Source organism: Pelmatolapia mariae, linkage group LG5 (genome assembly GCF_036321145.2).
Source record: "Pelmatolapia mariae isolate MD_Pm_ZW linkage group LG5, Pm_UMD_F_2, whole genome shotgun sequence".
Classification (NCBI taxonomy): domain Eukaryota; kingdom Metazoa; phylum Chordata; class Actinopteri; order Cichliformes; family Cichlidae; genus Pelmatolapia; species Pelmatolapia mariae.
The window spans coordinates 1,115,950-1,138,015 of NC_086231.1; the positions used below are offsets into that span (position 1 = coordinate 1,115,950).

Here is a 22,066-nt window from a genome sequence, read left to right on the forward strand (position 1 = left end):
TTGGAAACCTGCAGACAGCTGAGACTGAAGAAGACACCTGGAGGATGAAACGTTTCTCCCACTGAGAACAACCAGATACACAGAATCAACTTCTATGTGTACACAAACACAGAATTAGGTTCAGGCTCTTTCTTTGCTGTCACTTAACACAACAAATATTTCTCCTTGTGCATTTCCTATCTTTGTCTTTTCTCCAATTACCTGAAAGCTTTCCACCTGTGTCTCATTCAGTTAGCATTTATGCAAAGAAAGTAGCCGTTGGTGTGCTGACAGTAGATTCACTTCTTCTTAAACCCCCTCCTCTCTAACCTGGAGCTGCATGCATCTGTAGAAGAAGTCGTTGCATCGAATTCTTCACGGAAGCATCCTTGAAACTTAAAGTTAAACCTTGATTCATGCAGCTTCACCCTTTGACTCATTTTCTGTTTCCAGCAACGTTTGCATCAATAAAGAGCTCTTTATGATTCCTGCTGCAGAAACTCTCCTCTCTCACTGACGTCTGCTCTTTGATTCTTTTACCTGCTCGAGCTTTGTGACGAATCTGTGTGTTTGATTTATTTCTGCTGGCTTTTCTGGTTTTGGACTGATTTGATTGTGTCATTGAGCCATATCGTGTTGCATTGGGCCAAGACAAAGCTGGATTCTTGTGGGTTAGCTAATCAGGATGTGCCCATCTCTATCTGCTCATCTCTATCTATTTCCATTCTTGAGCAGCTTTGGATGATTTATAGTTGGAAATAATCCTTCTTTGTCTGATCCTGGGCCTCAGCCTGGCTCCTCAGTCCGCCCTCTCTCTGAAACAAGCTGTTTTCCGGTGTTTTGCTGTAATAGAGGTGTAACTGGACACTCTTCATAGATCAGCGTAGTTTGATGTCGTGTTTCCTCTTGCAGTGTTTGTTGCGTCACTGTTTCCCTCAGTCTGTCCTGTGACACGCATGTATGACACATTTCACCAGTGATTTACTTCACGGCTCCATCAGCCACGTTTGCTGCTCGTCGTGCAGGAATGTGCTCTCCGGGTGTTTGCTGTCTCTCCCCTCTTACATGATGCATGATTTGATTGTTCTGTTTCCACCCTGCAGCTTGAAAATGTGTTTTTTTTTTCTGCTTGCTCTGCTTGGGGACGCTGGATCGCTTGTTTGCACAAATAACCCCATTTAGTGTTAAATTAATACAGCGTCAGAATCAGAGAGCACATTTGGAGGCGTCTGAGCAGCTGCACTTAGTCACCGCTGCACATAAATAAAGGAGATGCAAATGGTCTCATCAGATGTGACGGAGCCATAAAGCTCTGAATAATCACACACAGCACCTGCTGATGTTTCTGTGCTCTCAGGAATCCAAACCTGTCCAAATTCTGTCTTCACGACGTCCAGCAGCTGCATGCTTCGCGTACCTCGTGGATGATGTGCATCGCTCCATCCTGCAGGCGAATGAACAGGAACACAGTGAGTGGCTCGGAAACTTTCCAGAGGGAATGTGATTCGCTCTCGGGCGACTTGGGCTGAACTTGAACTTTGATGGGACACAGGCAGAGTTTTCAAAGCATATTTTTTTTATTCCTGCTGAAATGGTGCTCAGATTGTTTGTGCAGTGAAATAAGGCCTCCACAGGAACGTGACTGCTAATCACGACGAGGTCCTTCACCTGACAGGCTAATCCGGGTTTTTGGATTTGGTCCGTCACCATAAATCCAGATGTTTGACATCCACCTGCAGTATGCTTCCACCCACCACACCAGGTCTCGCTACCATCTCGTAAACCTTCCCTTTCACTCTTGTTACAAATCCTCCCTCGTCTCCACCCTCTCCGCCCTGCCTGCACTCTCGTCTTCACCTCTCTTGTGTTGCTTTGGACGGTTGATTCCAGGTATTTAAGCTCATCCACCTTCGCTTTACCCCCATCTTGAACCCACCTGCCACTCCTGCTGCACACCTCACCACTGTATCTCTGTCCTCATACACCTGCACCACCCTCACATACTCCTCTGCCCCTCATGCAGTACTGCCGTTTCTCTCTTGGCCATCGTTGTTAACCCGACTGATCTGGTATGGAAATCTCATTCTGGATGATCTGCCTGTTGAATCTGGCAAACTCTCCCCCATTTATCTGGGATTCTGCTTGCATATAAGCTGATGGCAATATTATATTATTGCCACCAGTCTGAGAAAGTTTAAATTGAGTTTTTCCCCATTAAGTGTTGGCTGCCCTGCAGATTGACTGGCATATTAATCTGAAAGCTATTTGTATTCGTATTTGCTCAAAAACAAAAACAAATGAATTAAAGGAAAAAATCTTCAGCAGCAAAGAGAACGAATCAGCTCTGACGCAAATCACACACCCTCGAAACAAAACCAATCGTCTGTGTTCCAATTAGGAGAAGAAACGATTTGCCGCGCGGCCCCAGAGGAAGGCAACATGATTACGTTCATCATTTTAATTATGCATCATTTAGCCTCAGCAACAAGCTGCGTTACCCTAAGTGCTCTGGGAACAAACATGTGTATTATTGCTGTATCTGAAACAGAGATCACTCGTTGTTCTTTAAAATGTCAGCGTAAAGGTCAGCGCTCATACGTTCTCCTCTTTTTTCTCCACAGGGCACGAAGAGGCTGAGTCTGAGGGAAAAATCAAATAACACTGCACATTATTAATATGAGGCTTGTGCAGCTTTAAGTGGAGCGAAACACTGAAGCGCTTTGCAAACCCTAAAGTCTTTTTTTTACATGATCTGTTGGTAATCTGAGCCTCTGATTCATGGATAATCTAACCCTTTTTTCCATTTTAGTAAAATAGTTTGTCGTTTTGGTTAAAGTTATTAAGATGGAAGTTTGGAGGCGTTTGAGTGCGGTCAGTGTGGGTGAGTTGGTTGGTCAGATAAAGAGTGGGTGGAGTCTTACAAAAGACAATGCAATAAGATGATGTTACTAGAAAAGCAGAGACATGATGGAAAGGTCTTTTTATTTTTATGATAGTGAAGGTTACAATTTTATCTCTTTGTGCATGCCAGATTTGAAAAGGTGTTCATTTCCTGTGAGCTGGTCTGTCCACAGTGGAAGGGTTAACTTTCCCCGTGTGGCCGATGGAGCAGCATGAAGCATCTTTTTCCTCCTGTCAGGTATCAGAGGGAGGCCGTGACACCGCTGTCACAGCCTCATCTGAATAAATGATTCATGGTGTCGGGGTGAAAAGCTGCAGAAGCATCCCTCAGCGTGGAGAGCGACGCAAAGGTACATGTGTTGAATCAGATTTTCAACATGGAGGACGGTGATGGGTGGAGAGTGACGGTGTGCTGGGCGGGACGTTAATGAGAGGAAGACAAAGTCCCAGAGCATTTACTCAGAGAGGCTAAACTGCTCACAAACTCTGCATTAATGACACGGGCAGACGGAGTCGAGCCAATCAGGTGAGCCGTACACCGCTGAAGATGTTTCCTCCAACAGAACTGAAGGAGAGCCCAGAAACACCCCTGCAGGAGGTTTCTGAGGCGCCACGGTCTTTAACTTCTGTCACTCTGATATTAATTCTCAAAAACAGCCACATCGAGCTGCTTTACTCTGACAGATAAATCACACTGTGAGTCTGCTGCTGCCTGCAGAGGACAGAGGAAAGGAGATAAAGTAGGACATAACGGCTGATGTATGCTGTGAACTGAAGGACGGGCCGAGGATCTGGGCCACCGGCTCAGAAAAGTCCTGCTGCAAACTGCAAACAAAAGAAAAGAGGGTAAAATGGAAAGATTGGGCTCCTAGTTTAAACAGCAACTCTGTCATCCTGCCCTCTAGTGGCAGCAGGAGTCATGACAGAAGAAGAGTGGGAGAGGTTTCAGTTCCTCTCAGTAAAGATATGAGGAAGCGAGGAGGAAAGGAGGATCCTTTGGTGAGAAATCTTTTCTTCTCATCCAAACTTCCAAAGTGCTGCACAGCTGGATCACAGCTCAGGTTAGGCCACTAGATAAACTGATAGGTCGGTCGGTAGATGATAGATAAATGGTTTTATCCCTCTTGTAGTTCACAAGAGGGATAAAACCAAAGAAAAGTGAAGATGAAGTTAGTTAAAAAGAGTAAAAGTAAGACTGACATTGTGCAAGAGAGTATAAACTAAGAGTTTATATAAACTTTAACATTATTTCATTATTATTTCTTTTTAATTCTCGTGTGCTTAACTGTTAAATGGCCCTTTGTCTGAAAGAGTCAGCCTCTCAAAAAGCAAGGAGCGCTGGTCTCGATAAAGGAGGTGAGCTTGGCTCCTGTCTTGCTGTGTCGCCTCCTCACAGAGCTGACGTAGCTCCACTGTGTGGGAGCAGGCTGTACGTGTGCAGGTGGAGTAAGGAGATGGAGGTTTTTTGGGGGTGATGGTTGACTCATCTTCTCACACAAACGTCCACATTCATTCACTCAGATGTTTCCACAGTGCATTGAAATGCGGGGTGCACAAAGTGGGCCAGCGCATGAATTTAAATGTCAAGTGCACTTGAGCGGGCAGCTGGCTCTGCACATTTGTGCTGCGCTCTCTTCGGTAGATGCTGATTTGTATGTGGAGGTGCAGACAGCCTCCTGTCCCTCCTCACTTTGTTTCTCTCTGTTTTTGTGCCTCTTTCACCTGATTTATTTTTCTCAACCTTTCTTCCAATTTGCAGCTCCGCTGGAAGCCGTGCATCGAAGGCAGAGTTTATTTCTGCAGACCGGTGTGACATTTCATGTCTCAGAGGCAGCAAAATATCCTACGTGAGGGACGCGGATACACAAGGGTACAATTAAAATACCATGCACAGTTCCAGCTAAATGCAAATAATTAAATACGTTTGTTTGAAACATTTAAAGCACCACTGAGACTCCAGTCTGCTGTTAGGTCCAACGCTCACTTTGAGTCAGACTGAGCTAAAAAAGAGTCCAATTTTCTTTCAGCTCCAATAAAATGATTCATGTTCTCCAGGTGCTGCAGTAAACTTTCATGCCCAGCATCTGTGGAAAAGAGGACTTCTGAGGTCCAGCAGTGAGATGCTGGCAGTGTTTGTCCTGGTTTGTCCTCAAACAGAAACAAACCTGCTGACGAGAGCAAAGTTGTGACGCCGAGGAGTTACCACCGAACTTTATTAGAGCTTTATTATGAAGGAGAATGCGCGAACATACGTTGCACCATCTCACTCTGAACTTCTCACAGACTTTCAGAGCTAAAGCATCTAGTCAGCAGGCAGAGGTACACCTACAGGCTCCACCCACACTAACCAATAAAACTCTGTGAGCAGCAGCGAGCTGGCTCGTTCTGTGACATAAATGATGATGGAAAATGATGTTTGCTGTTGTAAGATCAGGATTCAGCGCTGTAGCTGTGTTTTCCTCGTGAGCTGTGTTTTAGTTTCACATCAGAGTCTGTTAACGCTGATGTGAAACAGCAGCTCTCATGTTTTTCAGTTTTCCTGAAATCATGATTTTACTGTGGAGCGGCTCTGAGCTCAGAGCAGCATCTTTACTGTCTTTTAAAAGTCTTTAAACTTTTTTGATGGGCAGCAGTGTTAGTTTGACTCTCGTATTAATGCTGTCTTTTCTTTCTGTGGAGCACTTTGACTTTATTTGGTATTATTTTAAATATTATTGGCTAAACTTGACCGCTCGCTTCGATCCTTTCCTGACTGTTTCCTGGTTTGTTGTTGTCATCATTCAGAGATGTGTGCACACAGTGTGAGGTTTGTGTGTGTTTGTCCCTCAAGCTTTTCCAAATGTTGAACTGCAATAAATAAAACTCAGCAGGAGCTCAGCGGGGCGCAGCACTGCCCCCTTTCCTCCCAGAACGTACGACGTGTGCGCTTTAATCAAGAGCACTTTTCCTCTGATAGGACTCACCACCTATTCTACACACACACACACACACACACACACACACACACACACACACACACACACACACACACACACACACACACACACACACACACGTCTGCTTTACTTACACATTCTTACATCATCTTTGTGGATCATTTGGCCGGCGTGTTGGCTCCGTCTGCTCTGGTTTACAGAACAGCTTCAGTTTTGTATCCAGAGGACAGTTACCTCATGTTTTATGATGACATCAGATGCAAAAGACAAAAAGTGAAACAAACATAAAAACAGTTATTTTCTGCCTGTTCTCCATCATTTCATACACTGTAAAATCTAATTAGTTCCCAGAACTCAAAAACACTATGCAAACTCGTTTGCATAGTAAAGCTTACTTAAGACGACTGTTAGGACAACTTATTCATTGCAAGTCTGCAGTATTAAGAATAACTTGATATTTCTGACTGTACAATACTAATCGTTTACCTACTGACAAACATTTCAAGTTCAACTAAATGAAAAAACAATTTGTGGTAACCTGAATATGATTAAAAATAATTAACAACACTTTTTGTAATGATGTTAAAATCAGCCCAACTTTTATTTTCAAACACAACAAAGTATAACAGCCAACATACTGGACACTGTTCTGCTGAACAACAAACAATTATATTGCCATCACTGTTATAATCTTACAATGAAACAAAGTCTCAGATGTAATTATTCTGAAAATAAGTTTAGGCCTACCACAAGCTTGTTTTGTACTTACATTACTTATATAATCAAAATATTTATTGTTCTGTCACAAGTGCAGTCTCTGATTTAAACAACACATTTGTTTTTCATTCCAACACAGGAGCTGGAATGTTGTATTATTTTAAGGATGCTTGTTTCCAGTCCAGGCATTACTGCCTGAATGACTGTCATGGATCGAGGTGATCCAAATGTAGGTGCAGAAGAAAGTCTTTAACTTCCCTTAAGTACAGTGGCAGTGGATGTGGGTTGGAGATGCAATGAGCTTGAACCTGCAGGCGACCATCTTCACTGACCACACCATCTGTGACGGAGGACTCATCTCTCCTGGTGTCCTGCAAGCAAACAATCATATTTTTTGGAACATGAACTTAATTGCTTTCTTAAAACATTTTTTCTGCATTTGGTATAAAACAGACTCCAATTTAGACAATCTCAGGCTCCCTCCCACCCGGAGAGATGACATTCAATGTCCCAATTGTCAGTCTGGATAGCCGTGACCACCACCCAACACACAATAATGTCATGAAAGCATCATTTTAAAAAGGACTATGCAAACATGGCCAATAACTTTCATTCTAATGATCTGCAAAATGATTTGGGCACAAAACAAATTTTGCTGTTAGAAAACTTGCAGACTTTGTCCTTGATGTAAATATATAAAAATTGTGTATGTTTCTGTTCTGTGTCTTGTGTGCTGTTTGTTGTATATGTGTCTTTCTTGCTGCTGTTACACCCAAATTTCCCCTTGTGGGACAATTAAAGGATTATTCTATTCTATTCTATTCTATTCACTATATACAGTGTAGACCCTCTAAACTAAGTTTGGGGGATGTGATCTTTCAGGAAATGCAGATCAAACTGTTGTTGTTTGTTTACTTACACAGCATGTCTTGTAGAATTAACTGGAGTCACAGCAACAGCATCGTGCAGTCATATCTCAAGTCTAATAACAGAAGACAGGAAAAGATCAGTAAAGAAACAACTTCCCCAAACCAAAGCACAAACAAAACAACAAGTAAAACAGGCTGATCTAAACTATGATTAAAGTTCAGCCTGATTAATATAAATGTCACTGACAGTTGTTAATATATTGGAAAACCAAAATACTTACCACTGAGTTGATGTCTTTCTGTCCAACAGCAGGAGTGCTGGTCCCGATCGGCCTCAAAGACAGTAAGAAGCAAGCAGAGGGAGAAAAAACAACATTTTTTAGAAGCTGATTTGATCCTTAATGGCTGTGCAGTCATTATAACCTACAACACAGAAGGTCAATGTAGGCCCCATACAAACACATAGTATTAAAAACACCATCTACTACTGTGTCTGAATGTGTGGTATTGGCACTGTCAGTTTAGGCCTAAAGAGATATGTGTTTAAAAAAAGACCTAATTTAAATATAATCATTACAAGCTTGTTAATAGTTAACTTCCAATATATAAAGTTTCTAATAAGCAAAATGACCAGATCTAAAATATCCGTGCGAGGGACGAGGACGGTAGTGACGTGGCATTTTTAAAACACATCTTTCATCCTTCCGCACTGAGAAGCAAAATTTCCAGCTTACTTAGTTTTTCTAAGTTAAGACAACTCAAATAAATTGCTGGAGCTGGAGATCTCCCACCGCCCTCTTCCTGTGTGTATGCTACAGGTGTGGTCCCAGGTGTGTCGGGGGGTCAGGTCTTCCAATCATCCAGTTGTCTGCAGCATCTGGCCCATATACTGGGCTTCAACATCACCTTACTGCAGGTTGTAGATCTGCCCTCCCCCCTGTGGCTCAGTCACTCTGGTGTTTCTTCATTAATTTGGCGTCCTCCTCCTCAGCGTTCGCTCACAGCCTTTTACTTCCTCTCTCTCTGTCAGTGTTTTGGTTCAAGCATGATATTAGTATTAATTATAATTACTTTAACGTTAAACTTATCAGGTCTGAAAAGTAGAGCCAATGATGGTGTGTCACAAACCTGCGTTCTTTCTAACGTCCAGCAGGGGGCGACTCCTCTGGGTGTGATTGTGAGGAGAGAACGAGCCTCCTGCTCAGTAAAACTCTTTCCTGGTGAGTTTTTGGTCTCAGGCTGTATTTTGAGTCTGACTGAAAAAAACATAAAGTTCATCTTGTGAATTTCAGAGACAGCAGGGAGGATTATTTGGGGGGATTTACTGTCTCTGCAGAGACACCCAGGAGCCTCCTCTAACACCTCACTCGTTTGAATGTTTGTTCCCAACATTCAAACCACATCCGTGAACTGCCTCGGGCCTCCGTCACACTGAAGGCAGACAGCGGGCCTTTCTCCACTCCTCTGAATCCAGCCGTGGAGACCTCAGGTCCTCTGCTGCGTTCTTCTTCTTCTTCCTGCTTTGTGTTTGTTGTAGTTTTCAAAATCCCCCTCAGTGTGATAAAAAACAAAACTTAACTATGACAAAGAGCAGGCTGCTGCAGCAAATTAAAACAAGAAGAAGAAAAAATCCCAGCGCTCATCGTCTTGGTTCCAGTCTGCACTGTTGGACAAACCTCCCGAGAACCGCCACTGTTGTTCTGCTAAAATAAGGCCTGCCTTATTGTATAAAGCACTGCAGGGAATCCAGCCAGCAGCTGCTGCTAAACACAGTCTGTGATATTCCTCCACAAACCTCCAAACTAATATTGTTTTGTAAGGCCTCAGTCATGCACAGCTAACACAAGATGTGAAAAACATGCAGACATTTCTGAAAGCGTGAGCTCGCAGGGCTGATTCAGTATCGCTAATAAAACCTCCGGTGTGTGATTTATGACTTCTGAAAAGTTCTTCCCCCAGGTCTCACCAATCAGGGAAAAAAAAAATCATCCAAAACTTTCTTTTTCCCCCAAAGTCATTTTTCTCCTGACATCCCTGACTCTGACTTTTCTATGCTTGGCTCTGGATGATGTCACAGGGAGGGGATATCATTAACTGGGCCCCTCGGGCACAGAAGCTCCACCCACCTGCTGTTCATCTGATCTTCATCTGACCTTCAATTAGAAAATTGGCTTTAAGGGGGCGGAGCTAAAACACTTCGTTTCAGTGGCTGACTTGAGGGGCGGCACAGGATGAGATGAAGAAGGATTATTTTGAACTGTGAATCATGCAAAGCTGCTCATCGCCCAGCAGCGAGAAACGAGCAGACTCGATCACGTCATGACGAGAAGCTGTCACCTGAAAACAGTGAAGAACTTTAATGTTTCCTGAAGTTTAAACTGTCAGCGCCTTCCTCACTGACTCGATGGTGGAAGTCTGCAGTCCTCCTCAGCTCTCTGAGTAAAATCGTCCTCACGGGGACTTCAGTAAGCAGCAGGTTTAACCTCCTAAGACCCAAACTCTTTCGTGGCATGCATTTTAAATTTCTCTTTGCTATTTGGGTTGATTGGGGCCTGATTCATGTAAAAACAAAGAATGACGTGATTTTTTTTTTTAACCTGATTTTTGTTTCAGAGAAAAACGAGATCCACGTATGAGGATATTCGCTTTAAATTTTGATTGAACAGTGGCAGTATAATGTCCTCGTAAGTGGATATCAGGCCCTTGTAGAGCAAAATTTAGTATTTTGGTCTAAATAACCCAAAATGTGATGTCCACATATGGACGCCAGGTCCTAGGAGGTTCAGGAGCTCAGAAATGACGCTCTGCTGCCACCAAGTGTCCACAGTGGGCAGTTACACACAGAGTGCAGTCCTCTGCCGTCTCCTGGCCATTCACGCGGCTCGTCACAGCGCTCAGTTTTCTCACCATCGCTCTGGTCCAATCATCTTCCTGCCTGCCTTCTGTGAGCCAATCAGCTTCTGTTTCCTGTGCTTTGAGTCTTATCACTGTCAGGCTCCAAACACTCAAACAAATGAAATTTAAGGTTGAAAAGGGAACAGACTCATGTGAGCTCAGAATGAAACGAAGGCCAAACAAACCTATTGGGCTGACTTTAACATTTTCTACCTGCGTTTATTCAGAAAAAATGAAAAGACCTCGGTGTTTTTATCTGCAGTGACTCATTTTTATTGTCATTCTCATTTCAACAGGTTAGATTATCTTTCCCCAGCTCAGTGGAACCATCAACAAGAACTACAGAAAGAACCAAAAATGTTCTTCAGCTGACATCATCACTTCACTCGTTTATGTGTGTGTGAGTCCAGCACAGTGTGGAGGGTTTTAAATATAAAGAAGAGCTGAGGTTGAAGATGTGATGAAATCACACGCAAACACAGGAGACAATTTATTACTTTAAGATACTTTTTATTAGTGAATGAGTCTTTAATACAGATACTTGAAGGACCCGCAGGTCTTCTCAGTTCAATAAATACACATTACAGCGAAGACTTAAATTCTGTGACAGCATGACATCAGGGCAGGAAATGACCCCAGCGTGACGAGCAGAGATGAGACGTCCTGTCTGTCTTTGTCAGCACTTTCTCTTCATGCTGTTACAGCCGCCATCATGAACTCCGATATACGAGCGTTCCCCCCCCCCACACACACACACCAACTTCTTTATGTCAGGGAGAGCAGGCTGATATCGTAGCATCCATCCACCTGCAGCACAGAGAACCACCATCATCACTCTGCTCTCATTTCTAATGACACACACATGACTACACACACACACGTGCCTTCACAAAAATGTAATTTCAGATCATTTGATAAAATAAAATGTTCATCACCTCTGAGAACATGAAAGAAAAGCTAACAACCAAATTTTATTACATCACCTCCATCATGAACACACTCGTGACAGGACAGATGAGGCTGACTGTGTGTTTCACTCACATCGAACCGTCCGATGGATGCTGTCGTCTGATTGGTCTGCATCACCTCAGTCAGAGCCCACATCTGCTGGATGCTGGAGGATACGGTCTGCGGGTCAGGGAGGCCCTGAGTGACACACGGGGACACAATCATACCCCCGTACCTTCCTGGATCATATTTAACATTTGAAGTTGAAGCTCTGAATTAAATCAATCAGTAGAAATCAGAACTCACATACTCAGTCACATGACCACACAAAAAAACTCTAACCAGGTCGACCACACGAGCAGCTGAGACGCCAAAAACCCATGTCATCTGGAAGTAAACGCACTCGCCGGCGTCTCTTTAACCTGCTGGTAATCAGACCGCCTCACAGCGTCACGAGCTGGCGTGCATCACTGATGAGCACCAAATGCTCTGCTACAGACGTTGGTGATGTTAATTCAATTCAGTTTTATTTATCCAGCGCCAAATCACAGCTACAGTCGCCTCAGGGTGCTTTATATTGTACAGTAGACCCTACAATAATACATACAGAGAACCCCAACAATCATATGACCCCCTATGAGCACTTTGGCAACAGTGGGAAGGAAAAACTCCCTTTTAACAGGAAGAAACCGGCAGAACCAGGCTCAGGGAGGGGCGGGGCCATCTGTTAGACGTGTTTCTGCTGGTTAAGCTGAAGCTGCTGCCGCCGTCTCATCAAAGCTGCCAGACTGCGCTGACAGAGGCGGTGATTTTATTTTCCACAGCCACACGAGCGTCTGGGCTTGGAGATGAGGCGAGGAGTGAGGCAGAGCTGGTTCAGCAGTCAGATCAGTATCCTCTGCCTCTGCTTGAAGGAGGCCGAGGATACTGTGTCATATCTCATCTAGCCCGGGAGCTGGAAACCATCGCCATGGGAAAGGTCGGCTGGAGTAAAAGGCTTATCTGCAGCCACCGTGACCTGACTCTGGATCAGCAGGAGCAGCTGGACCTGCCAGTTTACTGCTGCCTCCATCGGTTAGTTTGTTTCTTTAACAGCAATAAAAAAGCTCTGCTCCTGACTCACAGTTAAAAACTTGTTAGAAAACGTGTCACAGAGGTAACCTGTAAGTGAGCTTAGAGGCTATGAAAGCCTGAGGTCAGCCTGAACACGGAGGACGTTAATCCTTCCTCCTGTTCCCTCACTGGTGTCTGATGCTGCTGAAGGTCTTCATAAATAAACAGCAGTGCTGCTAAAACTGAGGAAGCTGAGCGATGCTACTGCATGACAGGACTGGGACGTGAGTGAGGTGGACACACAAAATAATAAAAATACTAACTTAGCACCATCACAACACACAAACCCTCCTAAAGCAGCAGCTAAACTAAAGTCTCTGTTCAGCTGGATTTGCTTTTTGTCTTTTTAATAGTTTCTTTTCCGGAGTCACAGACAATAAATAAGAAAAGCTTCTTTCATTAGGAAGCTTATCAAAAACAAATCAGACAGAGCCCAGAGGAAGACTAGCTGCAGAATAATAAAACCCTCATTTGCGTTTCAGCCCTGAAGAAGCTGAAATTGAATTTAAGTATGAAAACTGAGAAATGAGCTAATAAAATATGCAGCAAACTCCCATCGGGCTGTCAAAGCTCAGCGCCCTCATGTAGACAGAAACACGGTGCGTACCTCCAGATCAGGGTGCTGGTCAATGAGGGTCAGGTCAGACAGCCAATCAGAAACCTCCTTCTCTGGGTCCTGGAACGAGGAAGAGCGTTTGTTCAACTCTGCAGCCGAGTTTCTATTACTTTGTTGTTCAGTTGGATCTCTGCTTCAGTTCTCACTCTGGCTCCACCTGCTGGTGGTTCAACAACAAACCCCAACATCCCGGCCCTTCCCCCCACCGATCCAATCCACAAGCTGCAGGAACGACTGCGGTTTATTCCTGATTCTGACATCAGTTCAATCATCAGCACGTGGTCCATACAATACAGTGCATGACTTTTTCACCAGAATCACCACGGCAACTAACACATCACCTATGTTCAGGGTGTCGTTTTAAAATCAGCTGGATGCAATTATTTACAGCATGTTGGGTGGTTTTACCTGTGGAAGGTAAACCAGGTAAACCAGACTAAAACCACAGCATGAAGCTCTAGCTCTGTGTATTTTAACCGGGGGTTTAGAAAATGTCTAAATGTTGCTCTGCTTGATGCTGATCTGCTGCTGAGTCTCGTCACACTGCTGGAAACACGGAGCACACACCAAGAATACCTGATCAGCCAATCACATTCATTCACTCTGATCGGATCTGCACCTGTCCTTCCTGTGGGACCAGAAGCTTTAATGTTTAAGTGTCTCAGCTCTAATGTGCAGCCGTCACCTCAGAACTAAACAGCAGCACTGAGCGCGCTCAGAGACGAAATCATTCATTTACCGCTCTGTGCCAGAAATCACCAGATTAACCTGCATCTTCATCCTTTGTCTGATTTACTGTTAGATCTTTATGTTCTTGATAGATTTTATCGCCATTTATCATCTAATAATGTCTCTGACTGGAGCAGGTGACACTCGCAGGGATCGTTTAATAGCATGTGAGCACGCTCAGAGCCTGAGGAGGAGGCTAAGTGTATAAGCTGTGAGGTGTTCCAGTTCAAATCATGATAGAAGGGTTGGCACCACTGCTCCACCTTCTCACACATTTCCTTAAACGTGTAAATGTGGTCCACTGACTGCTGCGAATCAGTGGAGTTCACACAGGTTTAAACCTTCTGAGAGAGCCAGAAAAAGGCCCTGTGAGCGCAGCCGCTCAGCAGACACAGTGTAAACACAGAGAAGCATTTAGCAGCTAAAGAGCGCCAAGCTGGATCAACAAAACATCCTCCACGTCAACTTCAAATATCACCCATCTGCCCGTGCTGTGAGGAGTTACTGAAACTTTGACTCTCCTCCTTCTCCTCCACATTTATGGTGTTGTGATGCTGAGTTGGAGGTGGACTGGAAGAAGCACTAACGTTTCCCTTCAAAGTCACAGCGTGCTGATGTTACCTGAGGGCCTGACAACAGGAAGCACAGGTGAAGCTTAATGGCACCACAAATCAGACGCTTCCTACAGCACCACGCTGATGCTGTGCACATGAATGTGAGCAGAGCCGCTGTGAACAGACCTCACTGAGTTCATTATAGTCTCCATGCTCTCTCACTGAGTCTGTGATGAATGTCACTTTACCTTCCTGCACTCCTGACTCCTCTGCACGTTAACGACAACATTAGACAAACTCACCGGCTCCGTGTGAGGAAATATTTTAATGTCTTCAAGGCTGAAGGTTAACCAGGCCAAGGACGGCTGCCTCAGGATCAGCCGCACACACACCACGTGATCCGGCTCCACCTGCATCTGAGGCACGAACGACAGCAGAGGAAAACCGGCTCATCAGAATACATCATCCACCCATCCATCCACCCAAGGGTGTGGCCGCCTCCTACCCGTGACAGCTGGTATAACACAACATACAAAAACATCGACCGAAGTTGTTGAAGAACTTTACAGAAGCTGCTGCGATTCTGATAAGAACGTTTTCAGGTACATTGAAAATGTATTTATTGACTTTTTAGTTTCAGTTTCATTTGTTGCTTTTTAATTGTTGTGTTTGAACTCCTGTTTGTTTGTTTTTGTTTGATTTCTGCTGATTTCATGACTGCACAAGTGTAAAGTTTTGACATTATTCCTGAGATGAGTTGGGGTTGGTTTCAGTCTCTCGATGCTCTTGTTGAGTTCTTCCTGGTAGTTTTAGTTCCCCGAGTGTGTCCAGTCTGTAGTTTCTGTTGTCATGTTTGTTCTGATGCTTCTTCTCGACTCTGTGTTTAGTGTTTCTCTTTAGGTCATTTCCTGTTTTACTCTGATAGGGTGTTTTGGCTCAGTTTTTCTTCCGCTCTCGTTTTACATTTTTTTAAACTTCTTTGTTCTTCTTCTCTTGCAGTCTGCAGAACTGTGAACTTTTAGCCAAATAAAGATCTATCCTTTGTTTTATTTTCAACCTTTCCTCCATTTGGATCGATCACAGGATAACTTTACCGTCCTTTGTCCTGTGTTTGGTGTTTGCACCTCTCAGACTTGTCCCGTCCCTTTCCTGCAGAAAGTTTCATCAAATGCATCTTTGCTTTGTGTAACCAGCCTGACTCCAGTGTTTGCATTTAGCTCTTTTTGTATTAAAACAGGACAAATATTTATGAAAATTAAACACTTAAAAGGGTAAAAATTGAAGCGGGAGCATCTTCTTGCTTCTTCTGAACTCCAGCCAACATTTTTTCAAATCATTTGAGTCCTCTGAGGTCCCGACGAGGTGCAAAAATCACTGCAGCAACAGAAGACAATGAATCTCCCTCAAGGCTAAATCTGACAAACACTAAACCCATAAGAAGTGACTGAACATAATTTATGCTATCACAATTACCGTTTAAACTCATCAGCCTCGCAGTGCTGACTGAAGTAAACAAAAATGAAATCTCCATTCACCACCTGGCTCTACTTGCATAGAGAATAAACAGAGGAAATGAAGAATAAGTCACTGTGTATTGTCTCCAAACTTACAAACTTATTGTGAGTTTCTCGGGGAGCCGGCTGGCTCGACGCCACCGCAGCTGAGAGGGAAAACAAACTGGAGCCGGCTGTTGTGGTTTTTATGCCCAGCGGGATACATCGATTTACAGATCTGACGATTGCGGTTAATCCTCCTGTCGTTAGCAGAGGCACAGCAGCTCGGTCTGGCAGCACAACAGGCGGCAAAGTTTTCTCAACTTCTGCCATCAGAAGCAAGGAGGCAGAGCGGCTAACGAGACGCTGCTCTGCGGCCCGTTTCCTCTCGTTTCTTTACAGAGCTGCTCCCAAACTTTGACCTGCAGGGGCTTTCTAAACCTCTGGTGGGATGTCACACTGCTTCGTGTAGGGCCAGTAACTGTAATACTGCAGGTAACACCTGATCACACCTGGTGTGATTAGTTGGAGAAACATTTTTGCCCCTGGGGTCTCAAACACATCTGGTATAATTCAGACATGTGGTATCTATGGTGTTATTTTTGTGCCACTATTCTGACCACACGTAAAAACAATTTGCAGGTGCAAGTGTTGCATTTTGAGGAGAAATTTATTTTGAGAGAAGAAAAGCTAAATTTGAGTGAACAAAATTCATTGCTGCGTGCAAAAAATGTATTTCAGTGTTTGCTATTATCCACACACACACAATAGCAGCCCCTCTCGCTCAGTTTTTGCATTTGCGCTTGCTCGCCATGTGTTGCTCGCGCTCTCAACATTTCTGCCCGTGCGCGCTCAACTCTTTCTGTACACCGTTATATTTGTGCCACAAAACCAGCCAATCACAGACTTGGATGCAAAAAAATCTGATTGGCTGTTTTGGTCTCCAATCAGCTCGAAACGACGAAATGCAATATCCCAGAATGCATTTCGTCCAAAACTCAAACGAGGCAGTGGCGGAGGAACACAGAGTGGCGGGGTTTGAAATATTACTCTTTCTGGGTCACAAAATAAACTTTTAAGATATTTTCATGCGAGAATGGTGCTGTGTGAACTTCAAATATCTGCTCGATTTATCAAGACATCACATATTTGCATAACTGCTCTAATGTTTTCAGAGATGCCTGTTACCCACCAGCTGACCGCACAGCTGGACTGGCCATTGGGCATACCGGGCATTTACCCGGTGGGCCGTGTGACGGCCAGTGGGCTGGCCTTGCGTTTTGCTTTTTCTGTTACCTGTTTCTTGCAGGTAGGTGGAGCTGACCCAATTACAGATGCAGCACACCTGAGGAGGCCAGTCCCAGTGCATATAAAAGACACTTTGACTGAACCAGCTGGGGCTCTCTCTCTCGCTCTGACTGGCTCTGTCTCTGGCTTGTTCATTTGGAGTTTCAGTTATGGCTGTTATGTCCTTTAAATTGTGTTTAAGTTACTTTACCTTATTTTCATTAAATATGTCTTACAGCCTTTAGAAGCCTGTGTGTGGTCTCCCATTTGTTTGTCACTTCCTATGAGCCGGGTTGTGACAGCCGATGGTGATTTTTCATTTTTATGTTTGTTTGTTTTTGTAACGGTATAAACAATGAAAGGTGGTGGATTAGCCACTTGGTCATGATCAACTCTGGGCTGGACCAATTACAATACATCCATACTGAGGTGAAAAGCAACGCGATTCGTCCTGGACTTCAGCTAGAATGGAAAAAGACACAAAGCTGGAGTTATTCTGTGTCTTTGCTGCACAGCTGCCTCTTCTCTCATTCTCTCCCCCTCCCTCTCCTGTTGCTACTTCAATCATGAAACTGATCAATGATCAGCTGATCGTCTCTCTTGTTTGTTTATCGCCCACTTTGCTCCAGAAAGAGGAAACCAGCGGATGTTGTGCTAAACAACAGCAGCACGTTTAAGCTTGATCAGCTGTTAGAATTTATTTAATATTAATTTCTAGTATCAGCTGATGTTTGCTGGAGCCACAGCTGTAAAAGCTGCTGCTCATGATATCAGTTTGGATATGTGGTGAGAGGGAAACATGAAGATGATACAAATCATACATATATACCAACAACAGTGTACATCACTGTCACAACAGCGTTTCTTTTAGTTCAAAGGCTTTATGGTTTTCCTGTAATACCTGGTGGTGGTTTTGCCAGTTCAGCCTTATATATTATGTTTAACCCGAGTGACCACCCAGTCAGCTGGTGGGTAACAGGCATCTCTGAAAACGTTAGAGCAGTTATGCAAATATGTGATGTCTTGATAAATCGAGCAGATATTTGAAGATTACACAGCAGCATTCTTGCATGAAAATATCTTAAAAGTTTATTTTGTGACCCAGAAAGAGTAATATTTCAAACTCCGCCACTCTGCGTTCCTCCGCCACTGCCTCGTTTGAGTTTTGGACGAAATGCATTCTGGGATATTGCATTTCGTCGTTTCGAGCTGATTGGAGACCAAAACAGCCAATCAGATTTTTTTGCATCCAAGTCTGTGATTGGCTGGTTTTGTGGCACAAATATAACGCTGTACAGAAAGAGTTGAGCGCGCACGGGCAGAAATGTTGAGAGCGCGAGCAACACATTGAGAGCAAGCACAAATGCAAAAACTGAGCGAGAGGGGGCTGCTATTGTGTGTGTGGATAATAGCAAACACTGAAATACAGTTTTTGCACGCAGCAATGAATTTTGTTCACTCAAATTTAGCTTTTCTTCGCTCAAAATAAATTTCTCCTCAAAATGCAACACTTGCACCTGCAAATTGTTTTTACGTGTGGTCAGAATAGTGGCACAAAAATAACACCATAGATATCAGCTTCTCATATATTTTTGACTTCCTGTCCTCCAGCTGGCTGAAAGATTCATTTCTGCTGGCTGTGTCTTCACTGTCACTGATCTTTATATCAAAGGGTCAATGTTAGTGTTTTGGCTAATGCCAAGCTGGTTTCTGGTACTAGATGTGACCATGTTTAGATGAAAGGGTAATATGTAGAGTCTATGGAGACCGACTCTCTGCTGGAGCCTCTGCTGGACGGTAGAGGAACTGCAGGTTCAGTGATGATGTTTTTCCTGATGTGAGTTTTGTTATGAGCTGAGAATTGTCTTATGTCTAAAACTGTGGAGGGTAATGATATATTTTAAACACACACCGTTATCATGTTTAAGTCCAGGGAGATGTTTGTTGGACAGAAAGCAGGAAAACCAGTCAGTGATGTCCATGTTTCAGAGCAGGCTGCTGTGGAGTAAGAAACCGGCACACGGCACAGGTGACAGTGAGCAGTCACACCTCCTCACAACATTATTACAGTATTTGAACCCAAACAACCATATTTTTCTAACTCTGAACAGAGCGTGGAAAGTAGAGTAAAAAGTCCTGCTGGAAAATAAAACAAGTGCATAGACAGAGATCAATATGAGCAACTGTGAGCATTATACCCTCCCACAAGATGTTCCAGCTCGCTGAAAACAGACCTCAGCAGCAGATGTCTCAGTTTCTCCTGGTGTCATAAGTGCAGCAGTTTCTTTTAACTAATGGAGGTCATTCCTTAATTATTTAACAATGACCTTGGGATGAGTTTAAAAAAAAGGTCTGATATAAAAGAAAACTACTTTTAACGTCAAGGTTCCTCCTCAGCACACCTGCAGCATTAAAGGTCATCACAACAGGTCTGGCTCTTTGATGCACCGACAGCTTGAGGACAGGTTACTCTGCTGTCAGTGATCATGTCCAAACTAAGCAAAAACTGTCTAAAAACTAATGCAACATTATATAAAACTAAAAACAAGTTGAATGAAAAACCAAATAGCACGTGTGACCTGTAGCGTTCCCTCACAGTCTCATACACGACCTGCTGTGAAGGTTTGACTGAGAGATAGAAATGGATCAGATTATTAGGAAACAACCGGTTTATGCATTTTAAGATAAAAAGATATGCCTTTTAAATTGTTTATGATGACATGATGCCAGAATGATTTCCAAGCTACATTCAGGTTTGAAATGAGAGGGGTAAAGTTTGAACTCAGAGGAAACGACGTTTTTCTGTACAACAAACTTATCAGATGGTAAACAGAAAACACTGATCATCAAGTGTTGTGAAAAGTTCAGGTTTTAATCTGAGTTCACTTAAACTCGTGTCTGCAGTCTAATATTTTTATGGCTATTTTGTCGTTAAACTGTAGCAGTGACTGAAAAGCCAGATTTAAGGTGAGAACAGGTGAAGCCCACCTGCGTCCGGTGAATGGTGTAGTAGTCCTGGGAGCCCCCCTCAGTGTGGGGGTTGTCCATCAGGGGCAGGTCTCTCACGGCCGTGCACCACTTGGCGGGGGCCTCCTGCTCGGGGTTCCTCCTCAGCAGACGCACCGTCACGTAGGCTGTGTAGCAGTTCTTAAAGGTGACCTCCTCGATCTGGAAGAAACGCAGTGATGCAGGAGAAACATCAGCTCCCATCACAGCATGGACATTTTATATATTTAATTTCTATTTAAAAAAGACTGAAAACCAGAACTAATGACAGCAGATGTGTTGGATTCAGCACGAATAACAGAAACAATCTGCAGAAATTTGACCTCCTCAGGGCTCGAGATCACTTTAATTGGAAATATTATTTAATAAGGGCTTCCTTTTAATCTGTGAGTGTATATATTGTAAAAACCTTCCACACAGAGAGAATCTAAACTCCAGAAGCGCTCCTAATTAAATACTCTCAACTTTTCCCTTTAGCCTCCGCGGCTCGCTCCAGTTTGTCCTTCATGTCTTCTAGTCACACTCACGAGAACAAAAGCTTTGAATATTAGCTTTATCTGATGTTATAATCTGATTAAAAGAAACATTAAATTGTGACTTGATTTGTATTTTGCATTTCTTGAAATGTGACTGGAACACAGGGCTGATGAGGGAATAAAAGAAAGTTTCTTGGTGATGTGCTGGATGAAGTGAAACTTCATTAAACCACGCTGGGCCTGGAAGGGAAATACCTCCCGTCCATTCTGGGTCTTAACCTATTATCTAAGAAACACTGTATCTGCCAAATCTCTGCATTAAGGCCTAAACGGAGCGCACAGCTCGCTGCTGAAAACTCCTTTGTGCATTAGTGGCTCCAGGCAGACGCCTTTGAAGCTCGCAGCTTTGAGCTAATGAGGAGTCACTCTGCATTAAAGACGACTTTAAATTAGGACTAAATGCTGAAAAGTGGGTCAGCACCCAAAATGTTTGAAGTCGCTCCCAAGACAGGAGCACAGCTCTCTATTTAAACAAATGCTGTGAGTGCGTGCGCTGCCGCTGGGAGGCCTAGATGGAGGGATGTTCTGCTGCTTTCAGGTTTTTAACTTTGCGCTGGGGGGCGAAAAGACAACAAACAGAACTTTAGTCACGTTCTTCCTCCCGCAGCAGAAAATTCACTTCCAATAACGAACACAAACAAAGTCAGGCTGCACGTAATAATTACTGTTACTGAATATATTATTGTGAAATCATGTCATTATTTTGTCTAAGAAATGTGAAAAAACAATAAAAAGTATCTAAGAGTGTCTGGATGCATGTTCAGTAATGCAGGTAATGTGAGAAAGTTGATTGTGTCAGCCTGGACGCAGCGTTTTCTCAGGCTTATAAACCGTACAGCTGCGTAACAACCGACACCAACACCACTGACTAACAGTGAGGCGAGATCTGCTTCATGATTGTTAATGTGCAAAACTGCCAATCAGTGAACATGAGTACTATTCACAGAGAGTTGGGAAGGCTCCAGTCATGGAGCTGTAAGACGGAGGCAGACAGGTACTGTCAGGCCCCCTCCTCAGTTCAGACATGGTCACTGCCTTCACATAAACATCATTGGTTCAGGTGTGTGGATGACACCTGGGTCAATCAAACCTCAGCGCGATCAGTGAAATGGTGGAACGTCCTAACTTGACAAAACATCAAATTCATCAGGCAGGATATGAAAACGGACAGGCTAGCCTTCTCAGACTGAGATTAATGGGGGACATTTTACAGTCAACGTGTACAATAAGCAGCCACGGATCAGTATTTAAGGTGTGACTCTCATCATCCACTGGAGCACAAACGGAGAGAAGGACAACTACTGCCTAAGCAAAAGCTCTTACTGATCCCTCATGTGTCAGGAGTATCGGAATCGCATCTCTGTGGCTTTTAAACCCCAAAACACGTTATGCCAAAAACTGATCCACCTTAAGGATCTGGTCCCCCGGTACATCCAGAGTAACACAGTGTACTCCAAAAACCAAACAGCCTGTGGCTAAGATGATGG

The 22,066-nt window shown here is 43.7% G+C and overlaps 1 protein-coding gene and 1 long non-coding RNA gene across 9 annotated transcripts in view; both read right to left on the reverse strand.

The window, feature by feature from the left end:
* nicn1 (nicolin 1) overlaps nt 1–22,066 on the reverse strand; it is a 581,340-nt gene that overhangs the window by 553,804 nt on the left and 5,470 nt on the right. For 6 of the 8 annotated variants that reach the window (XM_063473302.1, XM_063473301.1, XM_063473300.1 and 3 more), the window contains exons 3-7: nt 20,026–20,205; nt 14,560–14,673; nt 12,966–13,034; nt 11,339–11,443; nt 11,044–11,104 (exon numbers count right to left, since the gene is read on the reverse strand). In XM_063473302.1, coding sequence (XP_063329372.1) covers nt 11,063–11,104; nt 11,339–11,443; nt 12,966–13,034; nt 14,560–14,673; nt 20,026–20,205 — 510 coding nt within the window. In that variant the 3' untranslated portion in view covers nt 11,044–11,062. Of the gene's footprint in view, nt 1–10,786; nt 11,105–11,338; nt 11,444–12,965; nt 13,035–14,559; nt 14,674–20,025; nt 20,206–22,066 lie in introns of those variants that run through there. The other 2 variants (XM_063473297.1, XM_063473304.1) reach the window with 2 other exon arrangements.
* On the reverse strand, nt 6,415–8,278 carry LOC134626874 (uncharacterized). The gene is made up of 3 exons (XR_010093853.1): nt 7,684–8,278; nt 7,453–7,515; nt 6,415–6,904 (listed from the first exon to the last, which is right to left on the reverse strand). It is a non-coding gene; the product is annotated as an uncharacterized LOC134626874 (long non-coding RNA).